Source organism: Sardina pilchardus, chromosome 18, assembly GCF_963854185.1.
Source record: "Sardina pilchardus chromosome 18, fSarPil1.1, whole genome shotgun sequence".
Classification (NCBI taxonomy): domain Eukaryota; kingdom Metazoa; phylum Chordata; class Actinopteri; order Clupeiformes; family Clupeidae; genus Sardina; species Sardina pilchardus.
The window spans coordinates 7,508,076-7,531,578 of record NC_085011.1 but is presented as its reverse complement, the minus strand read 5'-3'; the positions used below and the strand labels follow the sequence as shown (position 1 = coordinate 7,531,578).

General features: G+C 44.2%; 1 protein-coding gene across 1 annotated transcript in view; it reads left to right on the top strand.

Annotated features, from left to right (window-relative positions):
* ldb3a (LIM domain binding 3a) overlaps positions 1 to 23,503 on the top strand; it is a 48,921-nt gene that overhangs the window by 4,397 nt on the left and 21,021 nt on the right. Inside the window, exons 3-6 of the mRNA XM_062520348.1 lie at positions 13,369 to 13,517; positions 19,003 to 19,078; positions 19,710 to 19,948; positions 22,522 to 22,719. Coding sequence (XP_062376332.1) covers positions 13,369 to 13,517; positions 19,003 to 19,078; positions 19,710 to 19,948; positions 22,522 to 22,719 — 662 coding nt within the window. The remainder of the gene's footprint in view (positions 1 to 13,368; positions 13,518 to 19,002; positions 19,079 to 19,709; positions 19,949 to 22,521; positions 22,720 to 23,503) is intronic.

Here is a 23,503-nt window from a genome sequence, read left to right as displayed (position 1 = left end):
ACACACACACACACACACACACACATACACTGTTCGGCACAGCACGAGCTTGCTGGTTCTCGTCTGGTGTGCGTGCCCAAGCAGAGAAGACTCCTCGTGTTATTATGACAATTCTGAGAGATCTGTGAGGCCCCTGACTGTTTGAATGAGAGAGAGAGAGAGAGAGAGAGAGAGAGAGAGAGAGAGAGAGAGAGAGAGAGAGTGAGGGGACTGCTGGTGCGCTGGCGAGCCAGGGGGGAATTGATTTGAAGGCCTTTCTAAAAATGGCACTGTGAGTCATGGCTGAAGACACTGGGCTTTGATAAGTATTGATTAAACCCTTATAATTTGCCCCATTGGAGCCATTGTAGTGTTGATGACATAACTGGCGGATTGAGGGTGAATGGGTTGAGGGGGACAAACATAAAGGGAGGGGAGGAGTTTCCCCATAGGAAAAAGATTGCAGCTCTGATTACAAGGCCTGTGTAGTATCTCCACATATTTGTGGCGTCTTTCACAAAATCGACTAAGGGTTTAACAAAGTTTCCACTTAATATGCAGCGGTATATTTATATGGGCCGGGAGTGCTTCAGCTGACTCTGGTGCGGTACAGAATTAGCCTAGCATTTGCTGTGGTTCAGTTTCGTGTGACTCCAGGCTCAATTTGAATGCTCAGGTTTTATGAACCTTTAGACTGGCTCAAGATATAATTGGAGATAATATAAATGTTTGGCTATTATTGGACACGTGTGGTTTCTGCAGGAAAGTTATGAAGTGTATGATTCAGGTTTCTTCTGGTTGTATCCAGTTTCATTTAAAACATGTTCCAGTGTCTCTTGATTAGGGTAGGGGACATGCATTTTTTCTCAATTTGGACATCAGACCTCCTCAGTGTTCTCACAGCACGGCCTGTCTCACAACATTGACCAAAGTGAAAGGATATCCTCATGTTATAATTATAAATAATACATACTTTTGTAATTACCACTCAATTGTGATAATACATGGTAATTTTATATTATACTAATATGTCAGTTAAACTTGATAAGTACCAAACTTAATTTTGTAGTTAACAGCCCCCCATGAACAGAGATCACATGAAGGACACAGACCCTGTCTTTGTTGTCTTAATTTGGCTTCCTAAGTGTGACCCGAGCGGAATTTGTAGTTTGTTATCACAATGCAATAGTGTGGATGTCCTTCTGAAGAGGTGTTGTGGTGGAGACATGTCAATGTGGCTATAGATGTCGCTGAATTCTCAGAAGTAAAATGAATGGAAGAGGCTGGAGATATGTTTCAGAGTACAGCACTGCCTCTCTCTCTCTCTCTCTTTCTCTCTCTCTCTCTCTCTCTCTCTCTGTGTGTGTGTGGGGGGGGGGGAGTAGATAGGGTTAAGTGGTGTGAGGCTGTATGAATTTTTGATGGCGTTCACTGTGATGTTTCACTGTAGGTGATATGCTTGCTGGCATCTGGAATAGGTGTCCATATATGTTGACCCTGTTGATGGTCTTTGATATCTGGGCTCTTTGCTTTGGGAATGCGTGCACGTCCATATGATCATGTGCAATGGACAATGATATGGTCAGTCGGTTCTCCTCCCAGTTATTGTAGAGGTGTTTAATGGAACCTGTGTTCCAAAAAAATAGCTGCATTTAAAAAAAGGACCTGCAGTGTCAAGCGGTGGCAGTTAGATGGGCGCTGTCGTACTATGACAGAGTGCCATTCTGTCACCAGTCCACGCGTACCTTGCGGTCAGGAACAAATGCATGCTCTTTTCCTGGCCAGGCTCTCCCTGTGATGATGTCAGAGGACTTTTAACGGGGTCCTCCGCAGCTGGAAATGCGGACACTGTGATTGTTTTACATCATGGAGACAGCTTAGTCATAGCACCAGAGATATAATGGCACTGTTTCCTAATTCGCCGCTGCGCCACTGTTCTTGTAGCGGATCAGATCCTTTCCATAATGACCTCACTATCCAATGTTCCAAAAATGAGGAAGACAATCTATGGCAGAATTTGAGGATGTTTTGTTTTTGCTTTTAAATAAGAAAAAATGAAAATGCACACCCTTTTGAAGTGCTGGCACGGGACGTAACTTATAGAAAAATATTATGTTGCCGCACACTCAGTCTCAATCCCAAATGTATTGACACCAATGTTTCGGCCAGTTGGCCTTTTTCAAGGTTGCTTTTAAACAACAATTGTGTTTGTTGTCTTGTTATCATATGGTTATGTCAGTGTTGTTGTAATTATATTTGATAGAGTGCTTCCATCGTATGTAGCAGTAACGTAACAGTGTAGAATAACAAAGTGTAGCTGTTTCTGTTTCTGTAGCTGGGTGTTGAGTGTACAAATGTAATAACATGTATATACAAAAAGGTATTTTTGGTTTGTGTTGAAGGCAGTACACTCTAGGTCTTGTAGAACTGTAAGCTAGTTCCCATACAGTAGAGGGGATTTAGACAGAACTGCTATGGTGTGGAGCGGTGTGTGAGGCCAGTGTTTAAATTTGTGCGGTGACGGTCAGAATTTACGTCCCTGAGCTGTGCACCCTGTCTGGCTGCAGGCCTAGCCCCTGGGCTGGGGGGGGGGGGGGGGGGGGGGCGGGGGGTGCTGTGGGGTGGCAGGGGTGGAGGCCATCTCCCTTTCCGGCCGAGCGGCGGGCGGGCGGGCGAGCAGAAGGCCCAGTCACTCAGAGGCCTGACAGGTGGCCCCTGCTGCTGCCGCTACTCCTGGGCGTCGGGTGCCTCTGCTGCTGCTGCTGCTGCTGGTGCTGGTGCTGCCATGGTGGTGCTGGAGGCTAAAAATACCTCACGCTAACGGTGATTGTTTGGGAAGCGTGTAGACGTGGAGTATTTTTGTAGTGGACCAAGTGGAACAGAGGGAGAATAATGTGTGTGTGTGTGTGTGGGGGGTGTGTGTGTGTGTTTGTGTGCGTGTGTGTGTGTGTGTGTGTGTGTGTGTGTGTGTGTGTGTGTGTCTGTGTGTCTGTGTGTCTGTGTGTGTCTGTGTGTGTGTCTGTTTTAGTGTGCACACAAGTAATTATGAGCTTTTGAAGCAGCGTTGGAAATTGGCACACTGTGGAAGTAAGGCATCAGACAGCTGTCTTTTATGGACAGCTCAGAGCCGATAGAATTACCTTTGTAAGGCGAGATACTTTATCACTGAGTTGGCCTCTGTTCTGTCATTATTTCATAGACTCTCTGATAGCCTCAATTAGAGGGACATGAATGGCTTCCCGCTGACTCGGTCACTCTGGCTAATTAAAAACAGTAGTTATCTTATTCTGATGCCACTTGAGGGCACTTGCAGCAGATGTGCTCACCAGATGAGTAGATGAGTTACATGGCTTAATTAGCCTAAAGATAGAGAAAGAGAGAGAGAGAGAGGGAGGGATGAAGAAAGAAAGAAAGAAAGAAAGAAAGGAAGAAAGACAAAGAAAGAGAGAGAGTTTCAATCTTATCCACATCTCCAGCTATGCTCACACAGTTAGCCAATGGGCTAGACCAGAACCAGAGAATAATTCATTCAGTGTTGTTGTGTAGGGTGGCAATCTGTCTCATCTCCCTCATTCAGTGTGGCTAAATCCGGCTATTCCTCCCGTTAGCCGTGGTGATCTGCCCTAATGTGCTTGGATCAGAGTGACTGGAACAGTTGTTATAGGTAGAAATCCTCCCCTTCTAGATTTCACAAAATTCTTCAAAGTAAAGATGCCTATCTGCCTACCTGGAACGGGAAGCCGTGCAATTTGATTTTAATTTGCATATCAATTGATCTGTCACGGACTCCTTAACATCAGAAGGCCTCATGCGCAGGGTGGCTTTTGGCTAACTCAACTCAGACGTCAGCTTGTCTGAGGGTTTTGTGGAATCTTTGTGTTGTTGTACAGTATACCCACAAGCCACCATGTTAACCCATCTTTGAAATCAATAAATGATTTATTACTGCATATAGGTCTATTCATTAAAAATCCATCTATTGTACAGATTGAAACTACCTCTGTGGGAGGATTTATGCTGAAAGGCAGTGCAACTGAAACAGATGGGGGAGGGAAAGAGAAGGACGCCACACAGACTTGTTGGGTAGTTATAACACTGGGGAGCAGACGATGGAAAAAGTAAAAATACTTTTCTGTGAACTGGGATGAGAACAGCCCTGGATGTGAGGGTGGGAAGTGGGGGTCAAACACTTTGCTAGTTTCAGGATAAAAAACAAAATTTGCTCAGTGTTTAGAAAATACGATCACATCATAGACAAACCGTAACCTAACCGTATTTGGCTTGTAGCCAATGAACTGCTATAGCCTAAGCCTATGCGATATCAATGATTTTTTTGTTAATGGTGTATCAGCACCATGAACAATCAAAGTATGTTTTGAAAAGATGTTGTTCAAAGATAAATTGTAGTAGCACTGTTTTTCTAAGGGGCCAATGTAACTCATTGAAGTTATTTAAGCAATCTTGAGTGTGCTATGTACTGTATGTATTTTTCTTGGATAGGTGGGGAATTATTGGCCAAACAGGCCAATTATAGTGAAATTGTGAACCTACTGTGCAGAAAAGCCCATTCTGTTTATCAAGTCAATTAAAATGAGTACATAATAACTAAAATAATTACTGATCACATGCCGAATTACAGACATTTTGATGCAAATTAGGGATGTTTGAGTCCCAATTTGGAATGACACTCATTATCCACACCTATCATGCCTCTTCATCTGGTGCTTGTATTTCCTTCATGATGTCACATGAAGACACTTTCAAGATGTTTTGATAGTTAAGTAATGCGATGTTATATAAAGACATTGTCAAAATACACAGTCTAAATCTGGTGGAATTTAAAGGTGAAAAAGGGGGGAGAGGGGTCAGCATCGTTTTACGGGGGCCTCTCAATCTGGTTGCATTGCATTAAGGACACCCCTCTGACTGAATGCTTCGGGGTCGGTGTTGTGCCACTGAAATGCATCTTGGAGGGCAGCCTGCCTGATTATTTTCTCAGACTTTGCGTGTCTTCTTACCGAGGCGTCGATCGTCAACAGCATCCATCCATTCTGGCTCAGTTAGGGTTTCTTGTCACAGTGGTCATTCGGTGCTGGCGAGCACACCAAAAGTGTCCCCCCCCCTCACCACTACCACAACACACACACACACACACACACACACACACACACACACACACACACACACACACACACACTTACATACATACACACACACACACACACACACACACACACACACACACACACACACACACACACACACACACACACACACGCACGCATACCTCCACCTCTGGTCTCCAGTGTGGTGTGCTGTAGTGGTCAGTCCATTTGCTGTGTTCGCACACTACCAGGTGGCTGGGACCGGAGGTGAAAGGCGCTGGAACTTTCTTGGGAGTTTACTGAGAAAAACCGGCATCGCACTGGGGCCATCAGAGCACTGAGTGCTCTCTCTCTCTCTCTCTCTCTCTCTCTCTCTCTCTTTCTCTCTCTCTCTCCTCAGGCTTTGGCGTGGGCTGTGTCCTGAACTGGCTGACTGCTACATGTGTCTTAAAATATTACCAGACCAGCAGTGGATGTGACGGCCTCACTGCTTGTCAGCCCTAATGGTTCAGTCCATCCGTTTGGACAACTTAGAAGCTGTCCCTCTGGCATGTTCTCAGAATTTGTACTTTTTTTTAAGCCAAGCAAAACATCAAAAAAAAAAAAAGAAGAAGAAAAGAAAACGATGAAAAATTCCAGGAATGAGCAACTAAGGAGACAAACAAATAAAGAAAGAAACTGATTAAATGAATGAAGTAAGACATTTTGTATTGAAGCAGTGTGGAGGACAGACTGTCTGCTGAACAACAGCATATTCACATCTGCGTCCCTGCGTGTTGTCGGTTGTAAAAATGAATCGAACCCTGCATGACACAGTCCTGTACTGTACATCCCTGTTCTGCAAAACGGGATTTTAATTTAGAGTTATGATGGTGTGTCCACACTGGTCTGATTGGATTTGGTTTACAAGCAGCATCTTATAGACCAGTGAAACGACACGACCGTGCCCCCACCCGCTCTGATATGGTAACCCACGCATAAATGGCAATGCACTAACTCACAGCCACAGCTCCCTGACACCCAGAGCCTCTCCCCCCCCCGGGGCTAGCTCCCCGTACACTACCAGGGATGACTCACTCCACTAGGCAGGGGCTAGCCCTCGCTGGATTTTCAACCAGTTGGGGTGTGTGTGCGTACCCACACTTAACGTCATGCCAACCCGCCGCCGCCGGAGCTGGCACTGCCCGTGCTGTGGGGGCACCAGCAGCGGGAATCGTCGGTGTCCATACTGTAGTGTGACACCAGGTCATTGGTGAGGTTATGAGCCAACGGTAGGCAGATAAAGTGTCTCTGAGCCCCGGTGGTGCAGACCCCTGCATTCCTGTGTACCCACCCCCCTCCTCCTCCTAGTGCCCCTGTTGCCCCAGCCCACCCCCACCCCCACCCCCACCCCCTGGGCCTGTGGTATGGGAGCCAGCGCTTGGGGAGTGCTGACAGGCAGGGCTGTTTTTAGCTGCATGCTGAAGGTCAGCAGTGTAGGGCCAGATTGTGAAGGCTATAGATACTAGCAAGTGCGACATCCCACCAACAGACACACACACACACACACCCACACACACACACACACACACACCAGCCTTCCCAACCTCAGCCTAATCTAACCCAACAGATACCCTCTGAAAACTACTTCCAGTGCAGTTTAAAGCATGGAGAAGTTTTCATGCAGTTTTCTAGCAATCTAGCAATCATGAAGTACTCTTACCTTATATTAGGATCTGCTTGCGTTTGCGCTGTGTTTTGAAAAGCATTATGTTGTGTTGTTGTGCCGGTTTGCTATTATGTGCTCAGGTGTTGATGAGGTGTGTGCCTGACTTCACCTGCACAACCACGGTAGCATTCCTCCCTTTGTGATGAGGCCTGGACGTGGATCGACTGGAGTATAGTGTGTGAATATGGGGTGTTGGGGGCTGCTGGGTGTTGGGTCGAGTTACGCTCATCTGGTGTCAGATTCTTTTTGTTAGCAAAAACCATTCCATCTGTTTTCTTTCTCTAATCAGTGTTTGACCAGCTGACGAAATGTTACATAATTTAGCAATCTTGTTTATGAGGACTCAAAATGTAGCTTCTGTTAACCTTTGGGTGTTCACTGTTCACAGCAGCATATTCAGTACAGCACATGGGGCTATAGTCTAAGCTAAATTGTCTTTGAGGAGTGGTAAAACTGTCAAAATAATTGCACTTTAACACTTTATTGGGATAGCAGATACAAATGCACCCAAAACATTAATGTATATTATGGGAGTGGAGAGTCCATCTGAATAGGGGAGAGCAGAGCTAGTTGAGTGGTGGGCCTCTTTTAGTCTATTTATATCCCTCTGCCTTTCCATCAGTTTGCTCTATCTCACTGTCCAGTTCCTACCCTTTGTATCTCTCTCTCTTTCTCTCTCTCTCTCTCTCCCTCGTTCTCCCTGTCCCTCTCTCTCTTTGTGTGTGTGTGCTTTCATTCCCCCCAGTTCTTTTCTGATAACACAGAGCAGATCTTTTGTGTGTGTGTGTGTGAGTGTGTGTATGTATGTGTGTGTTTTTCTCCCTCTCTCCCTCTTTCTCTCTCTCTCTCTCTCTCTCCCTCTCTCTCTCCCTCTCTCTCTCTGTATGTGGGTACTTGTGGAGCTGGCATATCAGCCAGCCATTCAGCCGGGCATCAATTGGAATGGGCTGAGGGTGGAGAGTTAAAAGGTGTTTTGTGTGCCAGCCCCATTAATCCCCCCCCCCCCCCACACACACACACTCGCCCACCCTTTGTGTGTTTCCCCGTGTTCCTTTCCTGCTCCAGTCCGCGCTGTTATTATTTTTGCCAAATGAGGCTGAACGTTAAAAAATATTGATGGGTGAAAAGAGTGAGGAGTGGGTTTGATGTTGATCTATGATAAATCACATAGCTGTTTAAACAAACCGCTCTTACATTAGTCACCTCACTCAGCGCCACTCAAACTTGTTTCCAAGAACCAAGGGCAGATTATCAGCATCAATAGCATCAGTACAAGTGTTGCTATAATTATGACGGCCTTTCTCCCTTTCAGCAACAAGGTAAACTGAGCAATGGATGCTGAATACCCCTGCTTGGATCCTGCAGTAGCCTGAAATGCCCTTTGTGTAACACCATATTTTAAGCCCCTCTGAAATGGGCACACCTCAATGAGTCTGTGTCAGGAAGTGTTTGTTCCGATATCCTGGTAGGTGCCCTTGGATGAGACAGGAGTCTCACTGACATAATAAACCATAGTGAGACGCTGGGGTTTAAATTAGAGCCTTGGGATCTCTTTGGGCAGAGACGTACAGTATAGGCATTCCTCACTATCAGCAACATAAAGAGGAGAGGAGACAGCATACAGATGATATATTTGTAACATATGGACTCAATAAATTATGTGCACATACTATATCAGTGGAAAGTAGGGGTGGGACACTGTCAAATTTATTTGTATATTTTGCTCACTCTATTTTTCAATTCAGTTGTGAAATTCAGTCAATAATTCCAGTTCTTTACCTTCTTCTTTATTTACACATATTTCATGATGTATCAGGGGTTTATCTTTTGCAATATAGGCCTGTTGAGTATTGCAGAATCACTGTATTATGATATAGTTGATTCTGTGATTCCTGGTCCTAGTGGAAACCTTTGAGCATTTGAACCATATCTAACGCAGATGCCATTTTTAAGCTCTTTGAACTCTGTGTACTTGAATGTGATGACTTTTCCTAGCTGCGAGGATTGTTGCTGGCACTGAATGCAAAATGAATGGTAGTTAAATAAAATGATCGCTTTGAGTCGGTCTTTCCGTAACACTTTCAGCTGTGTAGTGCAAGTGTAACAGTCAAAACAAAATAAAAGTCAAAGCAAAATAAAATCGATGACAGAAATCACACAACCGTTCTCTATTTGATGGCTTGGCCTTGCTCCACTTTGGAGTGGTCTCCTCGTCAAAGGCTCACCTCTCTCAGAAAAGAACAGACTTCCCCCGTCTGTCTTGTTAATGATCTTGTAAAACGACTGCAATGTGCTTTGTGCCAGTCAATAAATTCCTGATATGGTACGGTACCAGAAATTGCAGGGATCTCCGATGGTGCTGGCTGATGTTGCCATCGCCACTGATGAGCTCTGAAATCTTTTTTTTTTTTTTTTTGTAGCAGTTTAGGAAGGAGGTTAGAGGTTAACACCAGGCGTTGTCTCCAGCCCCCACTCCTCTTCTCCTACCCTACCCGTTAGAGATGACTCACTGGCAATGTGGCTAGCTCCGACATTAGCCATGCTACAGCAACCTTTTAAGTTATGTCAGGAGACACCCGCCACTCCGCAGGCTAATTAGGGCTGACATTTAGCCTGGAGCTGGAGAGAGGGGGTCTGACTCGGCGCACAAAACAGGAATGCCTCCACCAGGGTACTGGAAGCAGCCGGGGGTCGTAAAGCGAGGGCAGCTGTCACTCTAAACAGAAGGAAAAGATGGAAGGAGAGCAAAAAAGAAAGTCAGAATTACAAAATGAGTAGCAGACTGGATTGGAAGATCTCTCTCTTCGATAAGAGAGTGTTCTATTTTTTGTTTGAGCCAAACGCCTGTGGCTTGACAAGTGCTTTAATCATTTGCTTGAGCTATAAATGCTTGACAGTGGAAAAAAGCATAATACTGTCAGGTATTTTATTTCTTTTATTGCTCGTGAAAATCATATTCAGTGGCTTTGGATAGACACACACATCCCAATAGGTAGCGTATGGCTGCACTCACTCTCACACACACACACACACACACACACACACACACACACACATAAATGCACAGGTTGCTTCTGATGTGTTGCCAGAAAGTAATCTCACCTTACAGACTTAGTGGGTTTGTGAATACTGAGACACAGGGGCCTTAATTTGAGTAATGAGTTTTGAATGTATTAAGTTAACGTTAATGAGTCAGTTCAATATTACCACATGATAGGTATACTTCATGCGCAAAACCTTCTTTGCCTGTTACGTATAATAGACGTGGCTCTTTATCCACCATTTGAATTAAGGCCTGTTGTGCTAACTGATCATGTCATCATTGGAGTGTAGCCAAACACAAACAATTCTAATTCACTTGTCTCCTGGGGCAGATAGGCATGTTATACAGCTGCTGCTGGTACAGCATTACCATATGTTGTAACATAAAGTTAAGAGGCCTGTCATATCCTGGTTCAGTTTTCTGTAGCTAATGATCATCTTTCATTGTCTGTCATCTCAAATAATGATAATGATATTAATTATATTAATGATATTAATGAATCATACCAGTTTACCCAACCATTTACTACTGAGAAAGCATTTTAAAAAAATTTTTAAAGTTGTGTTTTACACGTTGTATTCTGGTTTCCCTGCAGTACTGATGTACTGTCAAATTCAGAGAATAGTGTTGCTTCCTCGGCATTCGTAAAATGATACAGTATATCTCCATCTTTGCTTGTAAGAAGAAACAAGTAGACTGAGACTCGGACTCGGTGACATGGAAAGGATACCACATGAGGCTCTCTCTGTCCATAGGGATGTGCTGTGACCTCTTGGCCCGACGCTGGACTCTGTAGTGGCCTACTCATATGTGGGCCCCTGTAGCTAAAAATGGATTTGGGGCCGTAGATCTCAGGGAAGATGCCAGACAACAGATATCTGTAAATGAAAGTAGCCTGTGACATATGTGTCGTATACGGTGCAACCCCCACTCGAGTCAGATTACCGTGTTAACCCAGTTTCAGGCAGAGGCATGTATGGACTGATAAGCTTGCTACAGCTCTAGTGACTGATGATTTTCTTTAGAACAGCTGTGTAAGGCTTGACTTGCGTTAGATAATTCAAGCTCAAGTCAGTGTAGTCACCTTATATGTAATATTTTTGTTGATTTGATTTTTGCTTTTTAATTGGACTGTGTGTTATTGTTTTATAAAACCTCTAGAGGTATTGTTTTTGAGATTGTTCTGGCACTGATGGCCCTTCTTCTCCGCCCCATGTGAATTACGCTATCAGAGTCTGTCAAAAAGTTAATCAGAGCATTGCTGCACATAGAGCATTGCAGGAGACTCAGACTCGCGTGAGGAGATGAGTGAGACTCCTCTGGGGCCATGCCCCATTCACTCAGAGAGAGAGAGAGAGAGAGAGAGGGAGAGGGAGAGAGAGAGAGAGAGAGAGAGAGAGAGAGAGAGAGAGAGAGAGAGAGAGAGAGGGCAGGAGGGAGAGGGAGCGAGAGAGAAGGAGAGAGAGTGCAGGAGGGAGACGCATGATGGAGCACTATTGTGGTGCTGTTAACATCCTGCCTCCTGTGAGACTTCTTTTCTTTCTTTCTTTCTTTCTTTCTTTCTCTTTATTGCTTTTTTTCCCTTCTTGCTCTTCAATTCTTTTAGATCATCTTCCTTCCAGTCATTTTAAGAAGAGTTTCTTGAATTTCCCCTTGGGGATCAATAAAGTATCTATCTATCTATCTACATGTGGTGGGCTGGGCCTGTTTCCTGGGCTCTGAGTGGAGAATTGAAGATGAATAGTAGATGTCTAGTTCATGTCTTGGTTGCACATTACAGACACTTTGAAACAGAGGCATCTCACACACAAACACACACAAACACACACACGCACACACACACACACACACACACACACACACACACACACACACACACACACACACACACACACACACACACACACACACACACACACACACACACACACACACACACACACACACACACACACAGCATAGCTGAGTGAACTCTACCTTTCCAGTTCACCGCCTGCCTCACACATTCAGAGAGTGCAGGGGATTTGTTTAGTCCTAGGGTGGGTGGTGGTGGTTTGTGGCCTGAAATACACCACTGATGCCGCCCCCCCCCCCCCCCACACACACACACACACACATTCACATACACACATACACACACACACACACACACACACACACACACACACACACACACACACACACACACACACACACACACACACACACCTCCGGATTTAACAGATTAGAGAGTAAATGTCAACACTGCCTCCCACATCACATCAATATATTACTGCTCAATTTAGCGGTTTGAAGATGCCACAATCTAATCTTACTATAGAGCATGACTGCTGGTAAAGGTGGTTTTGATATTTGGACAACTGAGTCAGTGTATTTGATTTAATCATACAAGAACATAATGAAAATAAAGAAATTCAGAAAATGCAAAAACAGCCTTTATCTTCTTTCAGTTACTCACAATGCGCTCATTATAACTTTCTTTACATGTTTAACTTTAAAACAATTATTTTACATTTAAATAACGTTTCTGAGTATACAGTACATGTTAGCTTTAGCCTATGTCTAGTTATCATATTAGTGCATATAATATAGTATATTGTATCTTGTTTATTGTGTCTGGTAATGATTCTTTGTAATATTTTTGAGTTTAGTACAGAGTTAACTGTCTTTTATTTGTCAGTTCAGAGAGCCCTCAGACCTAAAAGATGAAGATTTGAGCCACGAGCTCAAGGCCAACTTTCTATGCGCACTGTCTCTCACTTGATGCACAGGTTTTTGTGCCACACAAAAAAACAAAAACAGATTGTGAAAATGCATTGAAAGGTGAAGAATGTCACCTTGAAGATACTTCAGCAGAGGATGATGGTGCCAGGGAAACTGAACCGTTTAACAGTAGGGAGAACTATTCTAATGAATACAAATGGAGGTCAAGCTCCTTGCGTTTCCTGCCCTTTCTTTGAAAGTATATATAAAAGTATATAATAATATAAGTTTGAGTCAAGGTGAGGATCGTTTATGAGTAGACGTGCCTTAGGTTTTTGCTCAACTTTTTGAATGTCAGGTTCATCATTAGTTCATCCATGATGCCTTTTTCCATATGAATCCAAAAGAAATTAAGTAAACGTTTATGTTGCCAGTAAGAGAAAGTATCTGAGGTCCCACTGTAGCTGTGTTATGTGTTTTCCATTCACAGTTTCAACAGGATTAATTGTTGCCGCCATGGTGCGCCAACGTTTACCGTTATGTGTCCAGCTGTTGGGGATTACACCACGGCATGTTTCTTTTTTAATTACGGCTTGGCTGCGCCTCCTTTTTTTTTATTTAGTCGGATTCACACGTCCCGTGTAATCAGAGATCGCGCCTGCCGAGTGACACTTCAAGCCTGGGCCACTTCGCTTGTCCTGGATTGCACTGGGATGTTGCACTGTGCTGTGTTCCTGTATGTTACGATGGAATAATGTTGTGTTGTGTTGTTGTTTTCTGTGTGGACTCTGTCAGTCTAAATCTGAATGTGCCCCTTGTCCCATCCACAGATCACACCTGGGAGCAAGGCTGCGCAGGGCAACCTGGTCCAGGGCGACATCATCGTGGCCATCGACGGGGTCCACACGGATGGCATGACTCACCTGGAGGCCCAGAACAAGATCAAGTGTGCCGTCAACCTGGCTCTCACCATGACCAAGTAAGACACCCTGAGGAAGGCAGAACGCCGAAACGCGTCTGTGGAATATGTTAATAATTTATGCACAGTGCGGCCTGTTTTTCCTGTTTTTCAATTGTATCTTATAATTTGGTCAGCATTCTAAAAATAAAATAATTCTTGAGTGAAGCCTGCTCCTACCCTTATGAAGTAAGACACCCACCTTTGCCCACTCTGTACACTGTAAACTGTAACTCATCTTAACAAACGCGTGGTGATGCCGGTGCAGGTAGCCGTGGGCTCAGGTAGAAATCCACACAGCTGCTTTTCATTCTGATATGTAAGCCTTTATAAGGTGCTCACAGCAGTTAGAAAACGTCTATTTCTTTCCCTGTGAATGAGATAGACTAAACAGCATGCCAAAGTGAATCCTCTGCTGCAAATACCTCAGGGAGCTCTGGATAGGCATCTGTGAGTCTCTCTCTCTGTGTGTGTGTGTGTGTGTGTGTGTGTGTGTGTGTGTGTCACAGAGTCCGTGTGTGACTGCGCCAGGGTGTGTGAATTAATAGGCTCCGTCTAAGCCCCCTTTCTTTGCACTTTTGATGGACAGTGCTGTGATACAGCTTGCGTAATTATAAAGATCAGACGGGGAGATTAAGTGCCGTGCAGCCAGGAGGTGTCTGCACAGGAGACCGGTGTTGCATGTCGCGACGGATGACTTTGCATGGTGCCTCGGCAGGGGGTTCAGAATCAGATACCCTGGCCTGCTCCACACAGTCATACACACATGCAGGAGACTTGATCAGTTCAGCAAACAAATAAAATGACAAATTCTGTATTTATTTTAGGTTTTTTTTGTTGTTGTTTTTAATTCCTCTGATACCTCCTGCTGATGGCAGCTCGGTTCCCCGGTGAACCCGAGGTGTAGCGTTTTGAAATGCTACATTGATCTGCGTGTTTGAAGTGTGCCTGTGTTTTGAAAAGGCCATGATCCGGGGAGCTGAAATGCCAGTGAAATTAACTAAATGTTCCATTTGCCACGGTGATGAAAGGCTCAACAAAATGGCAAAAAGGCACAACTCTGATTACATACAAATTAAACCAGGTAGATCCAAAGAGCTTGCCTCTCAAACAAAACCCTCTGAAGGTCCAGGGTTTAGCCAGACAAAGGTGACATCAAACTATAGAGAGAAGTTAACTTGCATTCATGGATGATAGTCAGAGGACAGCTTAAGCCTAAGTTGTCCTTCATCGTGTTACGGCTTATGTTTTTTTCCCTCATTTCACAATGTGCGTGACATTGTCAGAGTTACCCCCCACCAGAGATCCCACATAATTTAATGCATTTCATCGTGGGTAGGTCCCATGAGAGGACTAAAGCCATGTCATCTCATATCCACATGATGATATAGTGAATGAATCGAATAATAGCTATAAAAAGCATGTTCACAAAGCTCAAATCTGATAGTGAGATGTTAGAGCTTCTCGTATCAGCCGATCATATTGTGAAATTAAAATGACATAGGGCCCTTTCAGCTTGCATGAGGGGCACTACGTGTTACGGTCTCACCGTGAGATTCAATATGGATAGTATTTTGTCAAATACATTATTGTTATATTTCTGCTGATTCTATATGATTTCCAATGATAGATGGAGCCATACACCCCCATACATGGATAACTAAAAGCTTTGTTCAATGGAAATCTCCATTAAAGTTCTGTTTTGTCTAGATCAAAGCTTGATCCATGTTTCAGAAGGTAAACTGGCCCTATATGTATTAATATGAACATGAATACATACTGTATACATACAATTAGTAACAAATTTATGAAATCCTAAAATGATTGCATCTTTAAAGGGATATTCCGCCATTTTTGGAAATACGCTCATTTTCCACCTCCCCTCGAGCAAAACAATCGATATTTACCTTGTTCCCGTTCATCCAGCCATTCTGTGAGTCTGGCGATACAACTTTTAGCTTCAGCCTAGCATAGATCATTGAATCGGATTAGACCATTAGCTTCTCGCCTGCTAGCTTCATGTTTAAAAGTGACTACGATTTCTGGTAATTTTCCCATTTAAAACGCGTCTCCTCTCAAGTTAGAAAGTGCAATAAGACCAACTGAAAATGAAACCTGGCGTTTTTCTAGGCTGATTTGACATGGAACTACACTCTCATCTGGCGTAATAATCAAGGCAACTTACAACCTACTGGCACTACTACTGCTTGTTGTCTATGGGGACTATTTTCAGATGCTGCGTACGATATCACTGTGCCTATAGTACGTTTGCAAGTTGCCTTGATTATTACGCCAGATGAGAGTGTAGTTCCATGTCAAATCAGCCTAGAAAAACGCCAGGTTTCATTTTCAGTTGGTCTTATTGCACTTTCTAACTTGAGAGGAGACACGTTTTAAATGGGAAAATTACCAGAAATCTTAGTCACTTTTAAACATGAAGCTAGCAGGCGAGAAGCTAATGGTCTAATCCGATTCAATGATCTATGCTAGGCTGAAGCTAAAAGTTGTATCGCCACACTCACAGAATGGCTGGATGAACGGGAACAAGGTAAATATCGATTGTTTTGCTCGAGGGGAGGTGGAAAATGAGCGTATTTCCATAAATGGCGGAATATCCCTTTAAAGCAATTTGATAGAAGGAACACTTTGTCACTCTGCTCTGAGGAAAAGCTTTGCTGATGTGCTCACAGTGACAACCTGAGATGTGTTGACCTCTGACCTCCATTACTCTCTATGAAAGTCCTTTCACTTCAAGGCTGTTCGCCTTGACTGAACTCAGAGTTGCCTCAATGCGATGGGCAACAACACAAAGGCTGGAAACGCATTGCATGTGTCTTCAAAATGGATTCAGAGAAGGAGTCCCCCTCCTTCCTTGTTTTTCTCGGCTGTGTGGGAGTACCCAAGGGATGGGGGTTGGCAAGGTGCTGGACTGAGAAAGGTCACTGCATTCTATTCCCGCCTCGCCTTCTTTTGCACTCAATTAAAGAGGTGACAGACGATAGTGCTTAATGTGGGAGAAGTGATTCATATGAAAGTGTGCTTCACACTCTTCACTCTTCACTCTTTGGATAACTATTGGCTCAAAGTGCCTCGATGGTTTCTTGTCCTCTCTTAATGTTTGGTTTCTCCTGTCACTTTGTTACTTTGGTTTCTCCATGGTGTTTATAAGCATGGCTTTATTTAAACTTATTGTGAATCTTACCTTTGGAAATATAATGTTTATATTTTGCAGAACATTTGTTTCCAACTGTTCAAACTGTCTCAGTGAACTGAAGTAGATGTTTATTAAATCACCATTCGGGGGAAAGACATCATGTGCTCAAGTTGCCTGGTTTATGTTCCTGGTTTGTCTTGTGCACGTTTGCTGTAAACATAGCACCTACAGTACACAATGGCTATATATACTTTGATCTACATGTGTTGTTTTCTTTTCAAATACTGACTCAACAACACAAGGTAATGAAAGCTTGTGTCTCAGTGCTGAATGCAAGACTTTCACCTTGGAAACAACAGAGTGGTTCGGCTTACTGAGAGAAATAACTCAAGATTCAAAACATGTAGGCTACCTACAGTTGACTCCAATACTCCAATACCCCCAACCCCAACTGCCTGCTGATTATAGTGGACTTGGGTGGATTTAACTGACTAAATCAATGTGGAGGGAAAGGTTTCATATGGATTTACCTGGTCAGCCAAGTCTGCATCATGAAGACCTTACCGTGACTGTTACTGTTACTGATACTGTTTTGTACACTCACCATACGTGTGAGAATTAGGGCCATTTAGAACAATATTTGGCTGTATTTTTGTAGATATTTTAACCCCCAAAATGCATCTCCTTTCGACTCTAGCCCTGTTTTAGATCAACAGTAGTGTTCAATCCATCACAGCCACCAGTGTCCCTGATTGCACTGCACACAACGGGAAGCCTCATTGCTTTAATACAAAAGATTTGGATGGAGATTATTTGACGGAACTATTGTGTGTCTCTGGCATGGCAGTGATTTTCAAAGATCAGCTGACATCTTTAAAAAAAAAAAAAAAACCTCTCAGGTAGTTCTTACAGCTCTTCCCTCTTCTCCTCTTATCAAAATGGAAGACTGAATCCAGCACCTCCAGCATTCCGCTAACCTTACCCTGAGGCCAAGCCATCAAAATGGCTGCCTGCCTAGCCCATCATCTTGCGTAACACGAAGGTGTGTGCAATCCCTGAAGCAACAGTGAGAAATGAGGTATGCAAGCGGCTGGTGTATCTTTCCCATATGGACCAAACCTGTGGGCCTGCCTGGCCTCTAATCCTGCAGTGATGGCTTTCCTAAAACAGCCTTAATCTCACCGAGCCGAGGGTGCAATTCTGATAAGTCTCGAGCGAGATCAAATGAGGTTTACGGGCGGGTCGACCGCCACGAGGAACAGGAGAAAGCCCCAAAAAAGGAGCGGCCTATCCTTCCGCTTTGATTTGCACATACCTGAGAGGATTTCTTTGGGGAGGTCATCTTTTGGGTTTTGACCTTTTTTAGGGCAGCAGTTCAGCCCTCATGTCTCTTGTATAATGTGACGATTCTGTTTGGAGGGAACAGGAAATAAAGCGAATTTGTACCTTTTCCGACATTGTTCACTTGTACAGTGCTCTTGTGAAAAGCTTCGGCTCTAGTTGTGTTTCAGGGTTTTGTTTGTCGTCAGACTTATAGTCACTTTTGTTCTCTCTCTCTCTCTCTCTCTCTCACACACAGACACGCAGACACACACACACACACACACACACACACACACACACACACACACACACACACATACACACACGCTATCTGGTTCATTTGTCGTGTTGGTGCCCATGCAGACATTATTGTGCTCACATGTATGCATCGTTGTCAGCAAACGGCGAACCGTTCGATCAGTTTTCCCCGAAAGGCAACAAAGCTTGCCAATAATCCTGCATATGCTTCCTGACCTCTCCCTTAATCACTTGCCTCCTCCTTTTCAGCATTATACTACAGCATCCTTGGCCATGTCGTTTCAGGGACAAATCTCTTCACCTATTCGCTTGAGCAGTTTTTTCTTTTTTTTAAAAAAGAGGACAATTGGAGCTTGTCCCTTGTTGAGCCAGTCTATTGTTCACCACTAGACACTTCAAGTAATGGGCCGTGTTTTTGGTTTTGATGCTTTGTGCAATGTCCAGGATGCACTGTGTGTTACAGTATTTGAGTGTTGCAGCAGAAGAGATGGTAGGCCTATTGGTATTGACATAAGTAAATATCGATTTTTTTTTTGTCTTTGTCTGGAAGTTTTCATCCTCTTTCAACAACAAACAGTAACCTCAAGGACAAGGTGGTATTTGAAGGATCAATATCTTTCTGTGAAAGATGTACTGTAGGTTTACGCACATGAGTCAGTGTGGATTTGTATATGGAAACTGTTCACAGCATTCACAGGCTCACAGCAATATCAGGGAAGAGATGTGAATATTTGTTTTTTCACTTTCTGTTTTGTTTCTTTATCAAAACAGGTCCAAGCGCCCTGTTCCACTTCCTATTGGCCACACAAGAGTCGATGGTTCCATGCCTGTTATCCCTCACCAGCAGGTACTGCCCCCCCCCCTCTTTTTTTCTTTACATACATGATATTAATGTGTTCTGTGTTCATTAAATAAACCAATGAATCGATTCTGTGCACAGCCGCCCTTTGCATAGTCCAGGTTAGGTTGTGCAAACACATGCTTTACATGTGTGTGAGAGGGGGGCTTGCCGTGTGAAGCCAACCTACTTATGAAGGCATTTTGAGGAGGATCACACTTAACTCCTAAGAGAGTCTGAAATGTAAAACCCTGGTTGGTCGCTGAAATTCAGCCTGGTCACCGGAGTTCTCCCTGATCTCCGGAGTTCAGCCTTGTCACTGGAGCTCGTCAGCGTCAAGAGTTCTCCAGTCGCTTGCAGAACATCTTGTTTTGCCATCTTTCTCAGGGGAAGGCTGCTCCCTAGTGACCACAGTGCAGCACTGTGCAAGTGTAGCGCTACTGCCTCGTCTGTCTCCTCTCAGACCCAGTCAGTGTTGTAGAACTGAGGAAGAAGGATAGAAGAAGAATAGACTTTCTAGCAAATTCTGTTGTTTTTCAAGTGCAGAGTTTGAGTTGGGCTCCTGCCCCAGACACTGAGCTACCCCCCTCTTTTCACACTCCCCCCCCCCCCCCCCCCTCATGTCTCTCCCTCCTTGAAGGGGCAAATAAATGGTAGCCCCGTGCCCCCTAACACCCCAGCTGGCGGTATAGACACTTCTGGTGAGGCAAACCTCTCCATCAACTCCTCGACGCCCGCCAAGGGGCAGTCTCCAAGCCCGACCAAGAGGAAGCAGTATAACTGCCCCATCGGTCTCTACTCCGAGGAGACCCTGCGGGAGATGGCTATGGTGCAGGAGAGCCAGAAGGCTAAGGGCTCCGGCACAGGCCTTTTGCTGGGGTATGTAAGCAACAGGCAGCACAAATGTGTATTGCCAACGCTAAGGCTAACAGCAAAGTGTGGCTATGCCTCCGGGAACTCTCCCTCTCTCCACAGTGGCATGACCAGTGTTCTTCCGCAGACAGAAAAACACAAACTCCAACAGGAGACGTCTACTGATTTTACATTTACATTCATTCATTCAGCGGGTGTATTTTTGAATGCCCATGTTCCATCTATTGTTATATAATATTATACGCAGTTATTAAATTAGTCAATTGAAGTTGCCCACAGTGTTGTTCCAATAGAATTGTATTGGAAATCCGCGAAACCACTGAGATTTCAGCTTGGCATGGACCCATGAGAGTGTCCTTCAGATGTAGAGCTGATGCTTAGTGGGAGGAGAGTGAAGGGGCACCACCACGCTCTGCTGTTCACCTGCTTTTCTAACAAATGGAACCGGGGAAGTCTCAGAACATTCTAGAGATGGTAATCACTCGAATTCTCTCATGACCTCATGAGCCTGACCCTCACCTGGTGTCCGGTTCTGCCCGGCCTGCTGGGACCACGGCAGAGTCCCTGGAGCTTGGGAATGTACAGAAGTCACCCGGATATCTCCCTGTTGGAGCAGCTAGTCCTCCTCCAGTCTCAGAATGACAACAAATGAAATCGGGATTTGAGAGCACATACACGGCAATATAGATACCTCGAGCCTCAAGAGTCAAACACAATTAAATAATCTGTCAAATTAGATTTAAAATGCTTCCCATAGAGAATTCAATGATATAAATTATCACTGTGTCATTATTGTGAGGTTTTTTTTTTAAAGAAAAGAGAAAAAAGGGAAGGTGTGTTCTCGTAGCACAGATTGCTGCTGGCTTTTCACAGTTGTGTGAGGGGATAGAGTTACTCTGTAACCGTGACGACAGGGTAAAGCACCTGTTCCTGTCATCTCATCTAAAGGCCACGGAATGCCTGGGTTCAAGTTGCCCTCTCTCCTGCATTGCCATTGCATCTCTCTATCACTCTCTCTCTCTCTCTCTCTCTCTCTCTCTCTCTCTCTCTCTCTCTTCTCTCTCCTGTCTATAATTTGAATCCTCTGCAACTCACACATTTGGAAGTGTTTAATATTTATTGACTGTATTTATTCACTAATTTCTTTCACGAGTCAATGCGTAATTTGATAGGTAGCAAGCAGAAATCATTCACTCTCACTATAGATTCTGCTACTTAAAAAAGCTATAGATAAGACAACTACTTTCAACAGCTCTATAGTGTATAACACTCAATTAACAACCAACAGATGATCTACGGAGGTCAAAATCATTATAGTCTCTGCAGCACAGATTGGCCCCAATATTATAAAATGACAGAAGACAATAGAACCTGTATTTTAGTTGGGGATGTCACATTGAAGGGCAATTGAAGAGGTCACACAGGTCACTAACTCACCATCTTTCCTTTGCAGGCACCACGTTTCCTTAACCTCAGAACCCTTGGATCATTCAAAGAATCACTGAATAGTGTTACTAACCTTAATGTGCTCTCTCTCTCTCTCTCTCTCTCTCTCTTTATCTTTCTCTTTCTTTCTTTCTGTCTCTCCAATGTTTTAGGTTATCTCCAACACTCCTGCCAAGTTAGTATGATTGCAGTATGGGTGTTTAGATTTGGCCGATATGCATGGTGTCATATTGTAGGAGTTGTGTGTATGAGTGCTGTGTATTCTGGCCTAGGGTTAGTGTTTCCTCATTGCATGAGTCAAGCAAGCTGATATCAGCCATATGTCCCTTTACACAGACATTGGTCTTATGTGACCAGTTCAAAACCTCTAAAAATATATGGCTCATATTGCCGAGCTTGAATGAGACTGGATTGCCATTGTACTGTATATGATGTTGTTTTATTGACTCTCTGTTTGGCATATGTGCTGTAGCATATGCCTTTTGGACAGATTGCTTTCAACTGCCACAACACGTGCTTTGAATTGCTTGAGATGTCTGGCGTCATGCTGCAGAATGTTCTATTTGTCTTGGATCATGGAATGACGAGAGTGGCAAATGGCTTGTCTATGGAATGATTTGCAGTTGCATGTGGTGTGTGTGTGTGTGTGTATGTGTGTGTGTATTTTTAGAGTTCAGATGTGGTTCTGTGTGTGTCTTTCTCTGAAGTGCTACTGGGGGATAATGGATTTTGCTGACTTAGGCTTAGAGGTCATGTCAGTTTATAGAATGCACTGGCATGGATTTTTAGAGTGACTTGTTAGCTAGCCTTGTAGGCGTGCTTTATTGATCACATGTTCTTTGGTTTGCCCTAATTGCTCGTGGGTATTCGTAGACTGTGGATGAGTGTGACTTTGGGTCAGCCCTGTTGTTCTTCAAAGCCCCCTGTTCTTTTTTCGTCACGTACATCGCTAATTCCCTGTCCTCTCTTCACACCACCTTATCCTTTCCTCTTTTTATTTCTCACCCCCCCACCTCTACTCTCTTTCACTCTCTCTTTCTCTCTCTCTCTCCCTCCTTCTCTTTCTTTAAAAAAAAACAACACCCTTTTGCCCCTTCCTCCCCCTCACACACAATCACTCCAATGGCCTACAGCAGCGAGTACCTCCCCAATTTCAACCCCACTGCTTTGAAGGACTCGGCCTTGTCCACTCACAAGCCCATTGAGGTGCCAGGCCCGGGCGGCAAGGCCACCATCATCCACGCCCAGTACAACACCCCCATAAGCATGTACTCGCAGGACGCCATTATGGACGCTATCGCTGGGCAGACCCAGGCCCGGGGTAAAGAAGGGTAAGAGTCTTAGCCGCGGCGCCGCGCCCTCTTGGCATGCCTATCCCGACCCTTTGCCCGCTTGCATGGTCCCTGCCCCCCCCCTGCACCCTCTCCGATGCCAGTTGTATCCAGAGGTGTAATTAGCTGCTGCTTGATGCTGGCGGAAGCTTTCAAACTTCCTCAGGATGTCTGCTTTGGGGTCTAACTGGTTCAGGGTCATCCGATTGATTGACTGCCAAGAGAGTTAATTCTCCTCCACGACATGTATGTGTTAGAGGCACAGTGAGCTTAAAACATAATGCACTGTGTGCGGGTGACAGCTGTTTTGTGTGGAGTGAATTTGATTTGCTGTGGGGTTCCTGGATTTGGTGTTGCCAGTTAGGAGCAAGAAATAAGGAGCGACAGTGTGTTGTGTGTTTTATATTGAATATCAGGATCAGGTGGTTTATAAGGAACACTTGTGCATTAGCACAGTTTATTGGGGAGTTTGTAGAGACTGTTCATTCATTGATTCTTCATTCATTCATTCATCCATTCCTCCATCCATCCATCCATTCATTCCTCCATCCATTCTTTCATTCATTCATCCATTCATCCATCCATTCATTCATGCTCTCACCAGCTCAACTCATGCTGCCACTTGATCTAATATTGGTCATACCTGTAAGGACCTGCAGCAAAACGCTCCTAGTAAAGACACAATACTTACAGCAGCACAAGGGAACACGGAAAAGAAAAAATGCATTTGTGTCCATATTTATTAGCTTCGACAGAACAGTTGTTCTATTGTAATATACCCCTT